The sequence below is a fragment of the Triplophysa rosa genome, linkage group LG10 (assembly GCF_024868665.1).
Source record: "Triplophysa rosa linkage group LG10, Trosa_1v2, whole genome shotgun sequence".
Lineage (NCBI taxonomy): Eukaryota > Metazoa > Chordata > Actinopteri > Cypriniformes > Nemacheilidae > Triplophysa > Triplophysa rosa.
Genome location: NC_079899.1, coordinates 19,481,049 through 19,501,627, shown reverse-complemented (window position 1 = coordinate 19,501,627; position 20,579 = coordinate 19,481,049). Strand labels below are relative to the sequence as shown.

At 39.0% G+C, this 20,579-nt stretch overlaps 1 protein-coding gene across 1 annotated transcript; it reads right to left on the bottom strand.

The window, feature by feature from the left end:
* Positions 1 to 9,346: 9,346 nt before the first annotated feature.
* Positions 9,347 to 17,340, bottom strand: slc16a9a (solute carrier family 16 member 9a). The gene is given in 7 exon segments (XM_057343969.1): positions 9,347 to 10,974; positions 11,081 to 11,956; positions 12,108 to 12,203; positions 12,664 to 12,807; positions 15,594 to 15,824; positions 16,799 to 17,146; positions 17,256 to 17,340. Coding segments are annotated over 5 exon segments (1,530 nt in total). The 5' UTR covers positions 15,799 to 15,824; positions 16,799 to 17,146; positions 17,256 to 17,340; the 3' UTR covers positions 9,347 to 10,765.
* Between the last annotated feature and the right edge of the window lie 3,239 nt (positions 17,341 to 20,579).

Sequence of the window (20,579 nt, the reverse complement as noted above, 5' to 3'; positions counted from 1 at the left end):
TATGTGTACACAAAACTACATTATTATCTGAATGCAGTCAAGGCAATGCATTTTTATAGTTGGAACCTCTTATAATGGATAGAATGCTTGAATTGAATAACTGTCCATGTGTCATATATTTATGTGTTAAATATTCGTAGGTTTCATGAAAAATCGTAAATATTTACACTTATCTAAACTGCTGTATTATCCTTATGTATGTGCCGTGTACAGTACAGTGCATCAATAAATCTCTTTTATGGACAATTTGGATCATACCAAATATTGTACGAGGGAAATGCAGAAATGTACAGGGAGAGCTGAAGAGGAAGAGAAGATAGATGAGTTTAATATGATTTTTTTCTGGGTTGGTTGATCTGTCTTATACCATAAGGTTTCCCTATATCGTGCACCTGTTGCCTAATGCCTATTACTTTTTCCTGGAACAGTTTAATGCATTCCATTTCATATATATAACAGATTTTACTATTTACTGTATGTACAGCTTTTTTGTTAATAATTAAAAATAGTTTTCCATCTTTTGATGTCAAGAAGTTGAACTATGCTATAAGACATACAAGGGGTATTATTTATTAAACCTCAGGACTAGTCCACACATACAAAGGTATTTTTATAAACTGAGTTTTTCCTTCTTCGTTTAAAGCGGCCGTGCAATGGTGTGTCATGCATTCTGACTTCTTTACAATGTTAAACATGCTGTCTTCTCATGCTTAACATGGTCAACTTGTCAAAAAACGAGTTGGGCGTATTACGTCATATTTCTGTGCTCGATACACTCCCCCAGCGATCGTACAGGTTTCGGAAGGTTTTTTTCAAACATATAAAACTGTTTCGTAACAATTTTTCTTAGTCCCTTATTGGACAGAGAGAGCAGGAGAAGGAGCATGCGCAGACGTCACTTTCACTTGTGTGCAGGAGAGAGAGAGCATACGTTCGCGAAGTTCAGGTGTTTATTAGTCCACTGCATTTGGGTGATGAATGTTATATAAACGGTGGATATAACGCTGGATTTGGAGATAATTTGCAACTGATATATGGAGCCGTCCCAGCGCTAAACGATGCCGGACATGAACCGCATGCGGTGAGTGAAACTGATGTCTGTGTTTTGTTGGCACGTGCTTTAGTTCAGCCTACCCCTCCCCCCCCGCACGTGCCGTATGCTTTCGGAAATAATCGTACAGCTGTATCTATTTCTTATAAATGTGATCAAACTAAATACTCTTCGAAGATACGAAGTATGCAATACTACTCTATAGGTACTCAAGATGAATATGAGATTGGCAGAAACCGCGTGTTACGGCCGCTTAAAAAAAAACGCGTCCACGAAAACGAAAAAAAAAATAAAAACACGCTATAAAGCGCCGCCAAAAGCATGCCAATCCAACAGGTGGCGATATAACCCTAACCATAAAGCTGTGTTGGCCAATCAGAAGCCTGGAATCTGACGTTAAACAAAGGAGATAACGGCACGCATTCCAACGTCATACGCCAAATCTACACGACAACACTGAAACCGGAGTTTCTAAAAATCTTCTCCCTGGTCGGAGTTTTCAAAAAAATTCGGTTTCAGTGACCGGGTACTGAGTTTGCGTGTGGACGAACGGCCAAACCGCATAGAAAAGCTGCGGTTTGAAAACACCCGTTTCAAAACGGGCCTCAGTTTAGAGAAACATTTATGAGCCAATCACCTCAGCCATGAATATCATGTGACTGATCATTTTGGAACTGTAGGAAAATGACATTCTTACAACTGGCTGAAAGCACACGGTCCTAATCATTAGCAGCCATCCTGCTGGTGCATAACAGCATATTACCTAACAACAAAATGACACCTGAGGAATTGGTCAGGATATCAATACAATACTATTCTATTTCTGTTAAATCTAGCCACAGGAGGTCACATGCCAGTGTACTTTTTGTGCCAGTCCCAAGCCCAGATAAATAGAGAGGGTTGTGTCAGGAAGGGCATCCGACATAAAACTTTTGCCAAATCAAATATGCGAATCACTAACATGACTTCCATACCGGATCGGTCGGGACCAGGGTTAACAACGACCGCCATCGGTGCCGTTGACCTACAGGGCACTGGTGGAAATTGGGCTACTGTTGGTCAAAGGAGAGGAGGAAGGCGTGTCCGTAGGCAGAGATGTTGTCAGTGCTTATGCTCCACAAGTAGGTTGTGAGCAAGAGGAGAAAGACAGATTCTGGAGCGAGTTTGAGGAAGTGATGCAGAGTGTTCCCAGAGGTGAGAGAGTGGTGATAGGCGCAGACTTTAATGGACATGTTGGTGAAGGGAATAGTGGGGATGAGGAAGTGATGGGCAGGTTTGGTCTTCAGGAAAGGAACCCAGAAGGACAGAGGTTGGTAGACTTTGCTAAAAGTATGGAGATGGCTGTGGTGAACACGTACTTTCAGAAGAGGCAGGAACACAGGGTGACATATAAGAGTGGTGGCAGGAGCACACAGGTGGACTATATTTTATGTAGACGCTGTAATCTGATGGAGATTAGCTCAACTCTCAACTCAACTTTATTTATATAGCGCTTTTACAATTTTCATTGTTACAAAGCAGCTGTACATGAGACACATTGACTACAAGCAAAACAATCAAAGTTGTACCTGCAAAAACAAGAAAAGGTTGAAAACACAGAAGACAGACACACCCACACACAAAACACTCCACACACACAACACGCCACACACCAACACACACAGACACAGAGACACACACACACACACACACGTACGTACACAGACAAGTACGCACACACACACACGCTCAGTGAGAGCACACATTTAGGATAAAGGAGAGAGAAGCACAGGTCAAATATAACAGATAATAAATTCCTATATGCAATATTAATTAAGTAAAACTTTAAGATTCTAAAGCAGCCCCCCCGGTCAGGCAGATAGTGCAAAAACAGTATGCAAACGGTGGCGAGGAACCCAAAACTCTAATCGAGAAAAAAAACCTCAGGAGAACCCAGGCCCAACCAGGGGATTCCAGTTCCCCTCTGGCAAAAGCTGCTGCCTCTGCACAAGCTCCAGAGAACTTGCACAACAAGGCTAAATAAAATAAATAAACTTAATAATAAAATAAATTGTAGTTTAAGATTATCATTAATAATCTAATAACATTTGAAGTTTTGTGGTGAAGACATGTCAAGAGACCGCGTCCTTCTTTATCCAGCTCTATCATCTCAGCTCTTGTCAGGTCCCCACTTCCCATTCTCCGCTCTACCATCAGGTCAGGCCATGAACTGCATCCTGCTCGCTGTGGTAACCTTGGAACAATGAGACAAGACTGGCTGAGAGTAGAGTACTGTTCTGTACTCTTTGATGCAACAAGTACATCAGTTGTGTTTTTGGTTCCGGTTGATCTAACTAATGCAGCCTAAACCCTCAGAAGATTTATATTATGGAAGAGTAGTGTATGCAAGATTAAAAAGATGCGTCTTTAGTCTAGATTTAAACTGACAGAGTGTGTCTGCCTCCCGGACAGTGCAGGGAAGACTATTCCAAAGTTTAGGCGCTAGATAGGAAAAGGATCTACCACCTGCACTTGATTTTGAAATTCTAGGTATTACCAACTGACAGGACGCCTGAGAGCGTAATGCACGTGAAGGACTGTAATACAAAAGGAGTTCATTCAAGTACTGAGGAGCTAAACCATGTAAGGCTTTATAGGTAATAAGCAAGATTTTAAAGTTAACGCGATGCTTTATAGGTAACCAGTGCAAGGTTGACAGAACCGGGCTAATATGTTCATACTTTTTTGTACGTGTAAGAACTCGAGCTGCCGCGTTTTGGACCAATTGGAGTTTTTGTAATAAGCCTGCAAGGCAACCACCTAACAGCGCATTACAGTAATCTAGTCTTGAATGTCATGAATGCATGAATTAACTTCTCTGCATCTGAGATTGACAGCATATGACGTAGTTTAGATATATTCTTAAAATGGAAAAACGCAATTTTACAGGTGTTGGCGACGTGGCTCTCAAATGACAGATTACTATCGAATAGAACGCCAAGATTCTTTGCTGACGACGAGGGTTTTATGGAACATCCGTCAATAGTTAAACAGTATTCTTGGTTGTTACTTATAGCAGTTTTCGGTCCAATAAGTAACACTTCCGTTTTGTCCGAGTTCAGTAATAAAAAGTTGTTACTCATCCAGTTTTTTATATCGACTAATGTATTCCATTTAAGCCGAATTTGGCCAGAAAGTAGTGGTAGGAGAGAGTGTAGCTAGACAGCATAGGATGGTGGTGTGTAAGATGACTCTGGTGGTGAGGAAGATGAAGAGAGCAAAGGCAGAGCAGAAGACAAAGTGGTGGAAGTTGGAAAAGGAAGAGTGCCGTGTTGTTTTCAGGGAAGAGTTGAGACAGGCTTTAGGTGGTCAGGAGGTGCTTCCAGATGACTGGACTACTACAGCCAAAGTGATCAGGGAGACAGGTAGGAAGGTGCTAGGTGTATCATCTGGAAGGAGAAAAGAAGACAAGGAGACTTGGTGGTGGAATGAGGAAGTTCAGGAGAGTATCCAGAGGAAGAGGTTAGCTAGGAAGAAGTGGGACAGTGAGAGGACGGAGGAAAGTAGACAGGAATATAGGGAGATGCAGCGTGAGGTTAAGATAGAGGTTGCAAAGGCCAAACAGAAAGCTTATGAGGATATGTATGCAAGGTTAGATAGTAAGGAAGGTGAGAGGGATTTGTATCGGTTGGCGAGGCAGAGGGATAGAGATGGAAAGGATGTGCAGCAGGTTAGAGTGATTAAAGATAGAGATGGAAATGTGTTAACAGGTGACAGGAGGGTGAGGGAAAGATGGAAGGAGTACTTTGAGGAACTGATGAATGAGGAAAATGGCAGGGAGAGAAGAGTAGTAGAGGCAAATATTGTTGAGCAGGAAGTAGAAAGGATTAGCAAGGGTGAAGTTAGGAGAGCTTTGAAGAGGATGAAGAGAGGAAAGGCGGTTGGTCCGGATGACATACCAGTGGAGGTATGGAAGTGTCTAGGAGAGATGGCAGTAGAGTTTTTAACTAGGTTGTTCAACGAGGTCTTAGAGAGTGAGAGGATGCCTGAGGAATGGAGGAGAAATGTTTTGGTGCCGATTTTTAAGAACAAGGGAGATGTGCAGAGTTGTGGAAACTATAGAGGTATTAAGCTGATGAGCCATACAATGAAGTTGTGGGAAAGAGTAGTGGAAGCAAGGCTAAGGGGAGAAGTGAGCATTTGTGAGCAGCAGTATGGTTTCATGCCAAGAAAGAGCACTACAGATGCGATATTTGCTTTGAGAAGGTTGGTGGAGAAGTACAGAGAGGGTCAGAAAGAGCTGCATTGTGTCTTTGTAGATTTAGAGAAAGCGTATGACAGGGTGCCAAGAGAGGAGCTGTGGTATTGTATGAGGAGGTCTGGAGTGGCAGAGAAGTATGTTAGAGTGGTGCAGGATATGTATGAGAGCAGTAGGACAGTGGTAAGGTGTGCGGTAGGTGTGACAGAGGAGTTCACGGTGAAGGTGGGACTGCATCAAGGATCGGCTCTGAGCCCCTTCTTGTTTGCGGTGGTGATGGACAGGCTGACAGATGAGGTCAGACAGGAATCTCCATGGACTATGATGTTTGCGGATGATATTGTGATCTGTAGTGAGAGCAGGGAGCAGGTGGAGGAAAGTCTAGAGAGGTGGAAGTTTGCTCTGGAGAGAAGAGGAATGAAAGTTAGTCGCAGCAAGACAGAATACATGTGTGTGAATGAGAGGGATCCAAGTGAAACAGTGAGGTTACAGGGAGAAGAGGTAAAGAAGGTGCAGGATTTTAAGTACTTAGGGTCAACAGTACAGAGTAATGGGGAGTGTGGAAAAGAGGTGAAGAAGCGTGTGCAGGCAGGTTAGAATGGGTGGAGAAAAGTGTCAGGTCAGTTGTGTGATAAAAAAGTACCAGCAAGAATGAAATGAAAGGTGTACAGGGCAGTAGTGAGACCAGCGATGTTGTATGGTTTGGAGACAGTTGCACTGAGGAAAAGACAGGAGGAAGAGTTAGAGGTAGCAGAGCTGAAGATGTTGAGGTTCTCTTTGGGAGTGACGAGGATGGATAGGATCAGGAATGAGTACATCAGAGGGACAGCACATGTGAGATGTTTTGGAGACAAAGTTAGAGAGGCCAGGTTGAGATGGTTTGGACATGTTCAGAGGAGGGAGAGTGAATATATCGGTAAAAGGATGCTGAGGTTAGAGCTGCCAGGCAGGAGGCCGAGAGGAAAACCAAAGAGGAGGTTTATGGATGTAGTGAAGGAGGACATGAAGGTAGTCGGTCTGAGAGAAGAGGATGCAGGGGATAGGGCTAGATGGAGGCAGATGATTCGCTGTGGAGACCCCTGAAGGGAACAGCCGAAAGGAAAAGAAGACTATTCTATTTCTGTTACTGCTATGAACAAAAAGGCTTTACTTAAAACGTACAAAAAGTAGTGCCCTTGGAAGTCATTCTAGGTGCTTAGATATAAAATTGTTTTTAACAATCACATTGGAAAGTGTGGACATATCTGATATGGTGCTATAAACGATTCAGATATGGAAAAAGGTAAGACTCACTCCCGGTGAGAACTCGAAAGAATAAATTCCTATCAACCCTATGTATCAAGTATGTTTGATTATCCAGAATGAAACACCATAAGATCATAAAATGTATTTTAAACAAAACATTCTATTCATTTTCATCATATGCAACTTTTTTGGTTTGATTTCTGTCCATATACACACATCCCTGCTTAAATACCAAGCCTAAAAGTAATAAATATCCTAAAATAATCACAGATCTCAAAAACTCTCACAGATTTTGCTGTGTCTTCTCTATACACACACAAATCTACAGTAGTAGTACGTAGTAGGTGCTAAAGGAAATGCGGGTGTTCTGCTGGGTGTTCTACAGAGGAGAAACCTGTATAAATAACCAATTATAAATTATAAATACATATGACACATATAAATATTTATTTTCTTTAAATACAATGTTATATAAACTGTCACTGATTCGTGACAGTTATGATGTGAAATTAAATGACTTGGACACTAAAAAATGTAAACAAATTTCTAACAGACCATGTTACACCTCTGTACCAAAGGTCAGCTCTCATACAGATGAAGCACATAAGATGCTTTTTGGACCATTCTCAAATCAAGCTAGGAAAACACAGATCATCTGGGTAGCAAGAGCTTCACAGAACACTCAAACAGGCAAGCATGCTGGCTGATCATCAAAACCATATCCTATACAACTCTACAAGCACTCAATTGCTCAGCTCTACCTCCATCTGCTGGTCACTAAAGGAACAGCATGACACTTAAAGGTGCAGTACAAACAAAAAATAACTCGAAAGTAAACCTCAACACATTAAGATCGGTGTTTTAAAAATTATTTCCATTCACAGACATCACTCTAGAATTTATACATTCATCCAAAAGAGGGCGCCATTGCTCAATTTATAACTTATAACAGCTTCATTACGGTTATTTCATTAGCCTACTTAAGTTTTTGTGGATTTCTCACACTGAACATGATAATGGGCCAAGACTTTTAATGCAACCTAATGTCTTCAGAAATCAATCATGAAACTCAAAACAATGTGTAGTATTTACCTATAATCCAGTGAAGTAACCTTTGTTTAATACACGTAAATATCTTCATTAACGTCAGCACCTGCTTCTGCAGGTTGTCAGCGATTGTGTGTCACAGGCAGGAAAAGGCATTTCCAAACATATTAAAAGCATGAAATTAAAAGTACCTGTTTTACTTTTTTACAAGTCAACTTTGATCAACTTTTGAGCTTTCATATGTATGGGCAACCCTAAATTTCACTGATGGGACGTATTGAGTGGCCCCTCCCCCTTTTAAAATAGCTCATAGCATTTTAGTTTATGTCATTATGGTAAATTTTATATATGTATTTTAAATGCGAATTATGTTTTAGAGCACACTAGTCTAGTTTATATCCTTTAAGGGATAGTTCCCCCAAAGATCAAAATTCTGTCAGAAATGACTCACCCTGAAGTATTTCCAAACCTGTATAAATGTCTTTGTTCTATTAAACACAAAGAAAGATATTTAGAAGAATTTTAGCACCTGCGATTGATTGGTAAAAAATGGTAGTCAAAGGTGCCCCAGAACAGTATGTTTTCCTAAATTATTCAAATATCTTCATGCATATAACCAAACAAAGAAATGTATACAGGTTTGAAACAACTTGGATGAGTAATTCATGACAGAATTTTCATTTTTGGGTGGACTATCCTTTTAGCGTTAATGTATTCAAATAGGCCTACTAATAGACAAAAAAATGAGATTAAACACCAGACTGGGGGCTGAGATAACAGGTCTGTGAACATTTCTGGCTTTTTTGTAAAATATTTTAAAATTCAGCGTACAAATTTCAGCAACATATAATCCTTACTCCAACCAAAATGCTTTCAGAGCTTCAAGGTTTTGTGTGAGTATGTTATAGGAAGGATACTATTTTTGCTTGCATGTGTGTGCCAGAGCATTCGAAAGGAAAAAGACAGTGTATCAGAGGGCAGAGTATTAATATCATTGCACTATTTATAGGTTTGTTTACCGAACGACCAGACGGTCAGAGAAGTCATTAAAAATAGGGGCTTTCTCTCTCTCTCTCTCTCTCTCTCTCTCTCTCTCTCTGTCTTCATGTTATTTTTCCACTGCTCCAGACTGAACCTGTCATCAGTGGTGCTCTTACATCACCTTCCACAACATGTTTATGGCAACTGTTTGATAATATATTTAAGTGATGTTAGTTTACATTCAGAGTGATTTTTCCTCATGTCCTACACACACGCCACACTGCTTGTACAAAAATTGGGTATATTAGAGATATACCGATCCGATACTTAATTTCTCCACCGATTCCAATAGCCGATTATACTGTTAAATGTCGATAGTATGGCGAGCATGGTTAAGTTAACTCGCATTAACTAAATTTTGAATAATGAACATCAAACTGGTGATGTTTCTTGACATTCTATGTGCAGAGCACAAATTCATTGCATTTCCCTGTCCTCTTTTGATTGACAGGATATATCAGATATATAAAAGAACGATGTGATTATGTTTTCGAGATGCACCGATACGATTATTGGCTGATATATCTGTGCTGTTTGATCTTAAAGGTCAAAAGTTTGCAGCCACTGTGAAGTCAAGTTAGGGATGCATTATTTAATGAGAAATTACAGTTTTATACTACATTTATCATGTTTAAAATGACAATTTGTGAAGATATAGGTTTCTTTCAACTCTTTCTCCAACACTTTTTATAAGGGCACTTAACTGACCTTAGAAACCGTTTCAAGACCTCAAGATTATGTAACACTATAGGTTGCAAACTGGTTTGTGTGTCCTGACTCATGATAAGGCATATGATACATGTGTGTGTAATCTGAACACTTTACAGATTAAACAAATGCTCAAAGTGATTGTATTCTAGCGAATACTTACTGAACACAGCTTTAAAGTTTGAAACAAGTGGATATTTCTCCTTACACACTGTGCGGCAAGTAAAAAAAATAAAGATTAAGATGAATTGTGGATCATAGTAATAATTCTTTATATTCATACTTAAAAATGAACAAACAGTACTTTACAAAATAATTATTAAAAAAGTGCAGGCACGTCAGCTAGCAAGAGTAAAGTAAAAACTGTTATCATGCTGCTTGACGAAACTTCATAAAGATTCTTTTCTTTGGTCAAAGAAAAAAGGTTAGTGGCCTTTACACGACATTCCTTTGAAAATGTTTACACATAATAAAAGACAGACAAATACTAACATATAAAATAATAACACTGACATTTCAAATAATAAAAGATAGTGCTGTCAGGGACCAGCCTTTCAAAAATAGACTGTATTACAAGACACAACACACAGTATATATTGCAGTCACAGTATCTAACTCTTCTTTCTCTTCCTCATATTCTTGTATTAAATAAAACTTGTTTAAACTACTAACAGTTAGGAGACACAGAACATAATGATTGCCTTAATCAAATAAAACTAATATAATAAAACTGATGATTATGTTTAAAAGTAAGGCCTTTTCATTGCCAGGTAAATGAAGTTGGTTGCGAACTTGGAAAAACATATCCATCCGGTTTGGACTTGTGCATGAAAAAGAGGTTACAAGAAAAAATGGTATGCAGTCTTTGATGCATTAAATGCATTGCTTCAAGTCCTTCTCACCATTCCCAGGAATAACGAAGGAAATCTTTGGATCTAGGTAAGTGCAGTAAAAACATTCATTCAAACATTCCAGGATTCTCCACACCAGTTGTTCTTCATGGAAGCTTGTGTATGTCACAGGTTAATGGAGTTCATGTGCGTCAAACTGACATCTCAGAGAGTGAATCAAAACAAGGCCTAAAGAGCATCAGTGTCAGTAAACAATCTACTAAATAAACTATTAGAAAATATATTCTTCTATAGGTATTGCATATACCTGTATAGCCTCAACCTCAAAAATGAGGCAGTCTTTATAGGCATCTAACACAAAAAGTATACTGTACCCTTTCAAATAATGACAGGCTTTGTAGAACAAAACTCCAATTCCGTCTGTCTTCAAGACTTACTAAACTATGAAGAGTCCCCTGGCATGCGGTGAATCCAAGAAAACTAGTATGAACTGGAAGCCAGGGGAAAAGCTTTAAGCAGAGCTTGACTGTACATATTCTTGAAAATGGTAAGGCAAGGGTCAGTTTTAGTGAAATACTGTACTGTTTAAGCCACAGAGGCTACTTTGTCACATTCAGAAGTGTGCTGTTGTTGTGAATTGTTGACATCCTCCTCTGCTGGTGAATTTTCCTTCTCCCTCATCTTGTTCCAGCAAGGCAGAGTGGCCAGAAACAAAAACAAGCTAGACACGACGACGCAAGTGCCACTGAAGTAGAATGCCAAGTCGTATGATTGAGTCCAGTCAAAGAACCAACCTGTAAGAAAAAACAAAGCAGTAGGAAATATTGTATATGACAACTCTCTCTGTTTTTATGATTTGTCCTATATTTTTTGATGAGAAATGTGTTGGGCTAGTCTTACCTACGACAGGTGGTCCGAGCATGATTCCAAACCCTCCGAAACACATGAGAATGCCATGAGCCTGACTGAGTCTTTCAATGCCCACGATTTTTGTAGTGATGTAAGATGTGAGAGACCAATTCCCTGAGAAAAACCCAACCACGGCCGACAGCACTTGCAGTCCAAGGTAGCTTTTAGACAAAGGGATGAGCAGCAGAGCCACGCCTGCGCCCATCAGTGTGAGGGCGTACAAGAACAGACTGTTCACCCATCGCATGTCAGCCAAGATGCCCAGCACCAGCTTACCGATGCCCGTTGTCAAGGCAACAATGGAGACGAGGGGTATAAGTGCAATACCGTCAATAAGGCCCTCACTCTGGGCGACGTCCTCCATAAAGAGAACAGGTGGAAAGGCCCCTAAGCTAAACAGGAACATGGCAATGCAGAAAGACACAAAGACACGGTCCTGAAGGAGCTCTACGGTCTCGCACAGGTACTGTCCGTAGGGCCGCATCCACTTTTTAACGACTTATGCTACTATTGAACAGGACAGCAGCCCACCCCTGGTGTTGCCCTCAGTGTTTTGCGGGACCTTTGGTTCCATGGGGATCAACAGCTTCATGGCGGTTGTGTTATCAGCTGAGCTGGGTGTGGTTTTGATGTTGCCCAAGTCAATGATAATGGCAGTAGGCTTGGTGTACAGCGGTTCCTCTGTACGCTGTAGAGCAGCTTTTTGTTTTAGATAGTAACCAGGCAGGTTCAAAGGTCGCATAGGGCCAGCGCATGCCATTAGGTTGAGCGCCAATGCCCCGATGATAAGCAGGCAGCCTTCCAATCCAAACAAGTCTATGAGCTCATTCTGGACTGTAGCATAAATGAATCCACCCACACTTGTACCTGAGACAGATGTACAGAATGACCGCTGAATATTTCTCCATTAAGACAAAAAACGGTTATGCATTGTTCAAAATACGATTTGCATTTCCAGATTATCCCATTTATTCAATAATGTGGAGTTAATATAGTGTGTAGAAAGACAGTGTCACACCTGTGGTGACGAGGCCCAAAGCTAGGCCACGCCTCTTCTCAAAATACTGGCAGGTTATGGTCAATGTGGCAGCGTAGACAAGTCCACACCCCATACCTTAAACACAAATACAAATGTAAGAGTCATATTAAAACTTTTAAATGCTGTGAAACTAGACAATCTTAACATTAGTATGAATAGGAATAACAAAAGTGAAAAACGTACAATTGCACTATAATATCCAAGACAGGAGGAAAAAGGAGGTGAGGGTACTTCACAAAAACAATGAAAACACTTATGCATGAGTAAACTGTTAGTCTGGTGTTTTGCATTGTATTTGTGGGTAGCGTGTGTTTGTGTGTGTATGGGTTTTGTTGGTTCTAAGCTTCTAGTGAATGTTGTATAGCCACAAGAATTAATACAGTAGCAGCTCGATCAAAAACAAACTGTTGCATTACATAACTTACTTGGCACGAACTTACAGACGTGCGCAAAAACATCAATACGAGACATTTCTAAACATGCATGATGCTTTGAAGGTCACAAAAACAGACGTATTCAAGAAGAAGTTTCCTACCGACAACGATGCCATAGGAGAAGATGAGGAAAGAGACATTTGGGGCAAAAGCACTCAACATTAGACCCCCCGCCACCATTACACCACTGAACACGGTTACCGCCCGGGCACCGAAATTTTCCACACAGGCACTGCACACTGGACCTGCACAGAGAGAGACACAGACACATTTTACTGAATGAAAATAGTCCAGAAAAATAAAGGGAAAACTACAATGAAACTAATTTTCACACCAAAATCAAGCCAAACAAAAGATGTCCTTGCCTGCCACAGACAGAATAATCTTTATCTGTCATTGAACTCTACCGTCTTCATTTTATCTTACTCAATTATCTGAATTATTTTCTTTTGCACTGTTATTAGACTGTTTTCAGTTTTCACAGTTAAGACATCATGCATAGGCAACACAAATGCACATTTTTGCCAATAAATCACTTAATGGCACTGTTGCAAGAACATTGTGTTCTGTCAGACTCGCATAAAAGTGGCAAAATTGGCCAAACAAGCGTTGAACATTTAAACATTAATATGAAGCATCAGTATTTTTCCATTGTATGATGAACTTGATCCTAAAATTCATTATGTAAGAAATAATTGGAAAGACATTTAAAGACCACTTACATGAACCTGCTATTATTGGATGGAGTGTTGGTGGGGGCGGTTTACAGATATAAAATAGACACAGCCTCACTTCGAAGGAGAACATAACGTGTTTGTGTGACAGATAAACCACATATTTTAAGTAAAATGAATACAAATAGCACACTTGATGACTAAATGAGTTGAATGTCCTATTAATGTGCATACCATGTGTAACTTAAGGTTCTGGGCCCGGTTGCATAAAGCTCCTTAAGTTTTTCCCTTAAGTATGACACTTAAGGGGTGATTTTCCTTTACCAAAGACAATAGGAGAATAACTTAAGTAAAACTTAAGGTATACTTAAGGACACACTTAAGGGAAAATTACACTTAAGGTGCTTTATGCAACCGGGCCCTGGCCCTTTAAATATATGTGCAAAAGATCGAAACTGCTTTAAATATAGCCACTGAATCTTGTAATAACCAACCGTGAGACAATCCTAATACGGAATAAGTTTCTGGAGAGCATCTGCTGAGAACAAAGTGAACTAAAAGACTCATAGCCAGACAGATGGGTCATGTGTTTGTGCCATCCGAGATCATATATTTCCTCTTATTTATTTTGACAGCTCATTAAGCTTGGTACTAACCGGTATGCAATACTTCATAGTTCATACCGCATAACTTTATGGCCAAAAGCCCTCAAACACACCTAAGACTAACCAATAGGAAGATGATGAACACTTAACTGATTTCGGCTTTTCCAAAGTATGTAGAGCTTAATTTAAAACGCGTCGGCCATGACATGGAGTAAAAATGATTTCAGGATATATATTTTTGAAAATTCTTATGCACATTTGCTTCTTAAGTAAATTTTACTTGTTTTCAAGGGTGTTTATATTTTTATTGGTACGCTGTAAAAAAATCTCGTTAAAAACAGTAATTTTCCAGGAGCTGTGGTGCCAGTAAAAAAACGTTAAGTAAATTTTTTTCACGTAAAATTACATGTTTTTCTTGTAAATTTGTAGAAAAAGTGTTTTTCTGTAATTTGACATTTTTTTACCTTGTTTAAAAAATACACTGTAAAAAATGTAATTTTACGGCAGCTGTGGCGCCAGGATATAAAACGTTTGAAGACTTTTTTCATGTAAAATTACATATTGTTTTTTGAAAATTTGCAGTCTTTTTCTGTAATTTGACTTTTTTTTACATATTTAAAAAATAAAAAAATCTGACAAATCTGTCAAAAAGTAAAATTCTGTAAAATTACATTTTTTACAATATATGTGATTATACGAGATTTTTTGCAGCATGTACAGAATAATAATACATATCCAATGGTATCTTAAGGGGCCATATGATCAGAAGTTGAAGCACATCAGACTTCTCCCACAACACAGTGCTGAATAAGATTTCATGTGTTTCAAGTCCGACTCCCAATAACTCCTTACCCTCCCCTCTAAATCCCTTCTCCTCTGCGTCAGCAACAGTGTGAATAGGGCACACACACAACCATGACACTTACATTTCTGTCCAGTCATGACTTTCCCTAGTGTGACGATAGACCGGCAAAGCTATGTCTGTGTAAACATAAACTGACACCTCCAAAACATACGCACCAACATACTGTACATACACTTAGCCTGGGCTGAACCTTTATCTCCTGTGAGATGAGAAAGGGCGATCTTCCTTGTTTCCAGTACACAATGTTATGCTGTTTTTCCTCATGTAAGCAAAGAAGATGCTTGGAAATGTAACTATCTGCAATGCAGATAGCAGTGAGTGACTATTGTAAACAAGCAGATAATTTCTCTCGCTATCTCTCAGCACAATCTTTTTTTATGTAAGATGGTATTAGAACACTGAGTAATGTGAATAAACAACATTATGTTGCGGTTTGTGTGATTTTTATGTTGAATTGGATGCGTTAGGACAGATATACAGGTCTGGCCATAATACGAAACAGTAAGATAATCTATAAATTTATCTCATTAATGATTTATCTGTATTTTGTCTTGTTTACAATAAATTAAAATAAACATTGTATAAGTCAGAATTATATATTTTTAACTTAAAAAATGATAACAAAATTGTATTATCTTTAAAAAATGTTTTTTTTTAAGTCACACATTTGTAAGAATATTACTGGAAAACTATACTAATATAATTAAGATTGGTCTATTTATTAACTGTATAGCTCTTTCAGAATGTCAAGCACTCATTTTACTACGCCGACAGATTTCATGTTCACAAAGTGCATTACATAAGTGCAAAAGGAGTTTGTAGCCACCTGATTCAGCTTTTTCTCACACATTCACACACACACATACAAATAAATAATGAGTACTCACTGGTGATGAGAGCCACCCCAGACACCATGGATCCGACCCAAGCTGTCATGCCTTTTCCTTCCTGAAAGGCGATCAGCCACTCAGGGTACAGCACCCCGACAGACTGGGGCGATCCAAACGACAGCAACTGGGCCACGAAAGAGGCCATTACGATGATCCACCCCCATCCACCATCTAAAGCACCTTCACCCTTTACAGCACCCATTCTCAGCACTGACGTAACACAGAGACCTGCTAAAAGACAGACAGAGAGATAAGTACAGTAGGCCTGTGTGTAATAAATGGATAGTTGACATTACAAATCAAGCAGTGATTGCAGCGTCCTACACTGTGGCTTCATTAACGTATTAATGCATTTGTGTACTTAAATATGTAGCAATTTATATGCATTTGTAACAATCTCTAGTGGCATGGTGGCTGACATCGTCATCTACAACATTAAATATTATAGGTTACAATTAATAATATATTTTGCAGTTTAACGTGTTAAATCTCTATGTATAATATTTTAAACAGCATTTATTATATGTTATGCATTACATACATAAGTCATAAAGACAACATGGAATATTTGAAGTTTTAAAAATGCATTTGGCACATGCGGAATTTTATATTAGGATACTGAAAAAAAAGTTTTGCGTTACAATTAATGCAGCAAAACTGCGCACGTTCCTTTCATATTAATGTATTTTGACCTAATGACCCTGGACAACAAAACCAGTCTTATGGGTCAATTTTTTTAAATTGAGATTTTTACATAATCTGAAAGCTGAATAAATAAGATTTATATCGATGTATGAGTTGTTAAAATAGGACAATATCTGGCTGAGATACAACCGTTTAAAACTCAGGTATCAGAGAGTGCAAAAAATCTAAATATTGAGAAAATTTTTAATCAGTTGTTAATCAGGGGCACTGTGGCAGACCATCCACTCACAAAAATAAAGCTTTTATACATTTAAGGTAGGAAATTAACAAAATATCTTCATGGAACATGATCTTTACTTAATATCCTAATGATTTTTGGCATAAAAGAAAAATCGTTAATTTTGACCCATACAATGTTGTTTTGTCTTTTACTAAAAATGTTCCCATGCTACTTAAGACTGGTTTTGTGATCCAGGGTCACATATCTGGACCTCAAAAAACGCAATGACCTTATTATTTAAGCTTTTAAAATGAAACATAAAAAGCGCGACACTCACTGCAGGTGGATGTTGATCTCGCTCGCAGAGCGCGCTCTGCTGAACCGCTCGTGCCCGGTAAACCAGGCTGATCACTCGAGTCGCTCCTCTACTGAATACTTTCGCACGCTCAGCATCGCTCGCCGCCTTGTTTTGAGGGGTTCTGGAAACCACACCTCAGAGGAGGAGACTGCCTTCCTATCACCCTTTCTCTTCACATTCGACCATCGATTTGTAATACGAAGAGGTTACATAAATATTTATGATGTGTCACATCCCGCTGACGCTGGAGCGCGCGCGCGCGCGCGCGCGGCTGCATCGTTTTCTTGCGCGCAGATGAAGTTTCTCTTCAACGCAGCTTTCCTTTGACTAAAAAACAGATAGTAATGCATTACACTACTCGGTTCATTTGAACTTTAAAGAATATGTATTCTTATTTTAAGTAGGATTTTGTTGTGGGAAAACTGGGGAAACTCACCTTCTGAGAAGCGCGCTGTCCACTATGTAGGCTACTATTGAGGGGTGATGACAGGAGGCGCGCATCGCGGTGCGCACTCTAAATGCCTCTGGAGAGAGGTTCGATATAAAAACTTTATTTGCATCCAAGTTAGGTTGTACATTTGTGCCCAGAGCACGAGCACGTGTACTTTTCTCAGCACGTGTCCCACTTTCCCGTGAAATAAAGAACCGGTTAGAAGCTGTTCTCACCAGTCACAACGCTTTAACGGACAGCTCAACTGGCACAGCAAAAAGTGAGAGGGGGCGTCTCTGTTGTTTTCATTAGATGTTCCAGAGGAAACTTTACAGTTATAGTAAGTAACACAATAATATATACCTGGTCAGTTTTAGTTCCTATATAAAGTGATGTGGAGGAAGAATAAAAGAACAATCAAATTAAACTTTTTTATATAGAAGAAATATTAAACACTACCAAGAATATCAATTTTGGTTTACTGGCAAAAGGTGTATTATCTGAAACAGGAAGCTTGAGCGGAAAGACTTATATAGCGGGAAATATTAACTAGTTTACAGTCTTATGGCTAGAATACACTACAAGACTTTTAAAATCTGAACAGATTTTTTTTAAAACTAGACATCAAACACTTGCAGACTTTTTGAAAGTTTCAGATAGAAACACACTAACTGATCAAATCTTCAGACTGGCACAGACTTTCTGCAACAAGTCCAGACTGAAAATCTGGGCAAAATCTGAGCAAAAGTCTTGTAGTGTATTTTAGCCTTTAAACAAAAAGGTGCTACAAAAGATTCTTCAAAGTATGCAATTTTGGTTACCCCAAGAAACCATTCACTCAAAGGTTCTTATAAGAACTATTTCTTTCTTACTTCTATACACCAATTTGGAGTCGACATCACGGTTACATCACTGCCAGCTGCGTGCGCATCACGGTGGCAGAAAAACAGCAGAAACAAACCATGAACACGTGAAATGGACAAGACATCTTCTCAAAAAAATGTTGTGTTGTGCTTTTGGTGTCAAAATAGGAATGCCAAAAAAGATGGGCTTCATTTTTATAGAATACCGTCATCAAAGACGCCATTCCAAGCTAAACGTAGACGTTTATGGTTGCAAGCCATTAAACGGATAGACTGGACTGACGAAGTCATTCAGAATTCTCGTCTCTGCAGTGCTCATTTCATGTAAGTTAAGGTTTCTCCACTCAATCAATGATGTAGTTTAGAACGATAAATGAACACTAAATTAAAGTAACAGCAGCAATCACAAAACTGTCTTTACATTAGCGTTATCAGAAGTACTATGTTAATGTAAACAAAGTGAAATGCTCATACTTTAGCAATAACATCATTCAGTATAATTTTATTTAATGAACGGGACATAAACTTTGCTACCACATAATGTCATTGGTGTTGCAATGTAATGACTGATGATGTCTTACAGGGGAGGTATCTATGGATCCAGAAAGTCCAGACTTTGTTCCCTCTTTGATCACATATTCTAAACAGAGTCAGTGCATGAAAGCTCCAATAATATAAGATAGCCGGTCCTCTGCTGGCAAACTGTTAAAATAACTGGAGAAGGTGCTGGACAATCCATCTTCATAAACTGTCAATCTGATTTTAGCGGGAAAATTGAGACTTTCTGCCACCAGTTAGGCTCCGCCCACAGAATCGCGTCACACTGTTTGCAAACAAAAAATGGTCTATAGTCTTTGGTGAAACTGAAAGAATATGCAGGTCGTATTTATGGAACCATTCTGCCCAAAATGGTTCTTCTATGCGTTTTGAAGTGTAAAGTTAGTTCAGATGCTCAAATCTGATTGGACAACGACAAATATCCCAAAAGTGCTGATATAGGACCAGAACCATATGGCATGGTCTTTATTACTGGTTTTAATGTTTTGTATCTGGACAGCTTGATTTTTCTTTTTTATAGGCATCTATTTGGCCATAGAGCAAACATCATACCTTATATTAATGAAATTGTCAGGTTTATACAGTACTTGCACTCTCTGTTGCAGTTAGAACTAGAGTAAAACTCATAAAAGAAGTTAAGAGGGTGAACATCCACATCTTCCCACCCTTCTCTTTCGCCGTTCTCTGTCTGGGTGGTCAGCTGAGGGTCAGGCAGATTGGGCTTTAAACCCACCAAGATCCTGTTCCCACACACACATAAAACGAGAGGTTCCGTAATCCCCTCTTGACATGAAAAGAGAGTAGACAAAAAAAAACAGAAAGAACAGAACACTTAATTGCATTTGCCTCATATCACCTTTTTGTATAACATAGTTCCAGCTTGACTGCAGGCGACTGGGAAACCAATGGGATATCTGGACAGAACTTGTATCAAAATTACTCAACTCACTTTTATTGTCACATCACCAAGTGTGGTGAGGGAAAGTCTTGGATAAAAACAGAGGATAAAAAATGAAATATGGATTTTGTCAGTCATGAAAGTTTGTTTAATGACTAAATAAAACAGCAGTAAGACATGATGTTCAAGATTTATATGCCTTTTCACATTGTGGCTGGTCTATTTCTAGTACTTAACTGAAATTTGGGTTTCATACTATTATTTTGTTCCCACCTTTACATTAATTTTGCTTCTATTATTGTCAATTTATTTGTGAGTCAGATAAAGCATCAACGTGTCAGAATATATGAAGTCTCAGAGCATGAGAAAACATCTTTTGGTAACTAAGATTGATTGATATGAGATTGACATGATTTTTCTTCTTTGGAGCATCTTTTGAGAAACATAAATCCCAGTTTGGAGGTACTTGAGTAAGTGCAACCAATCAAATCTGTGGACTTCCAAGAAAATCTAAAAAACCAAAGCTGGTAGTGCGACTCGATCCCAATGTTTACTGTGAGCTCTTATGTCCATTTTCACGAGCGCTGACACACAGGGGGACACAAACCTTTTCCAAGTTACCTACATGATATCCTGACACTCCCTTCCTTTGTTTCCTTCTTTCTTTTATACGGCATTTCCCAGTAATTACACTCCTGTATTACTCTCTTTTATTGGCTTGCATATACATAAAGCATCTCCTGGTATTTAGAAAAGACTCTTTTGGAGAATATGTTTGGAGGACATACAGTACATAGATCATTCACCTTTCCTGTGGCAGGACAGTGGTTTCGATCTGCTGTGGGGAGACAATCTACACACATTTAGATCATCATATCATTTAAAATCTATTGCATTTTCTGTAAAAAGCTCACATTGCTTATCAGTTGTGAAAGTACAGTCACTTCTTCGATTGGTTTATACTTTCATAACCACATACACAGAAAACCGTGACAGTGAATCTCACATAAA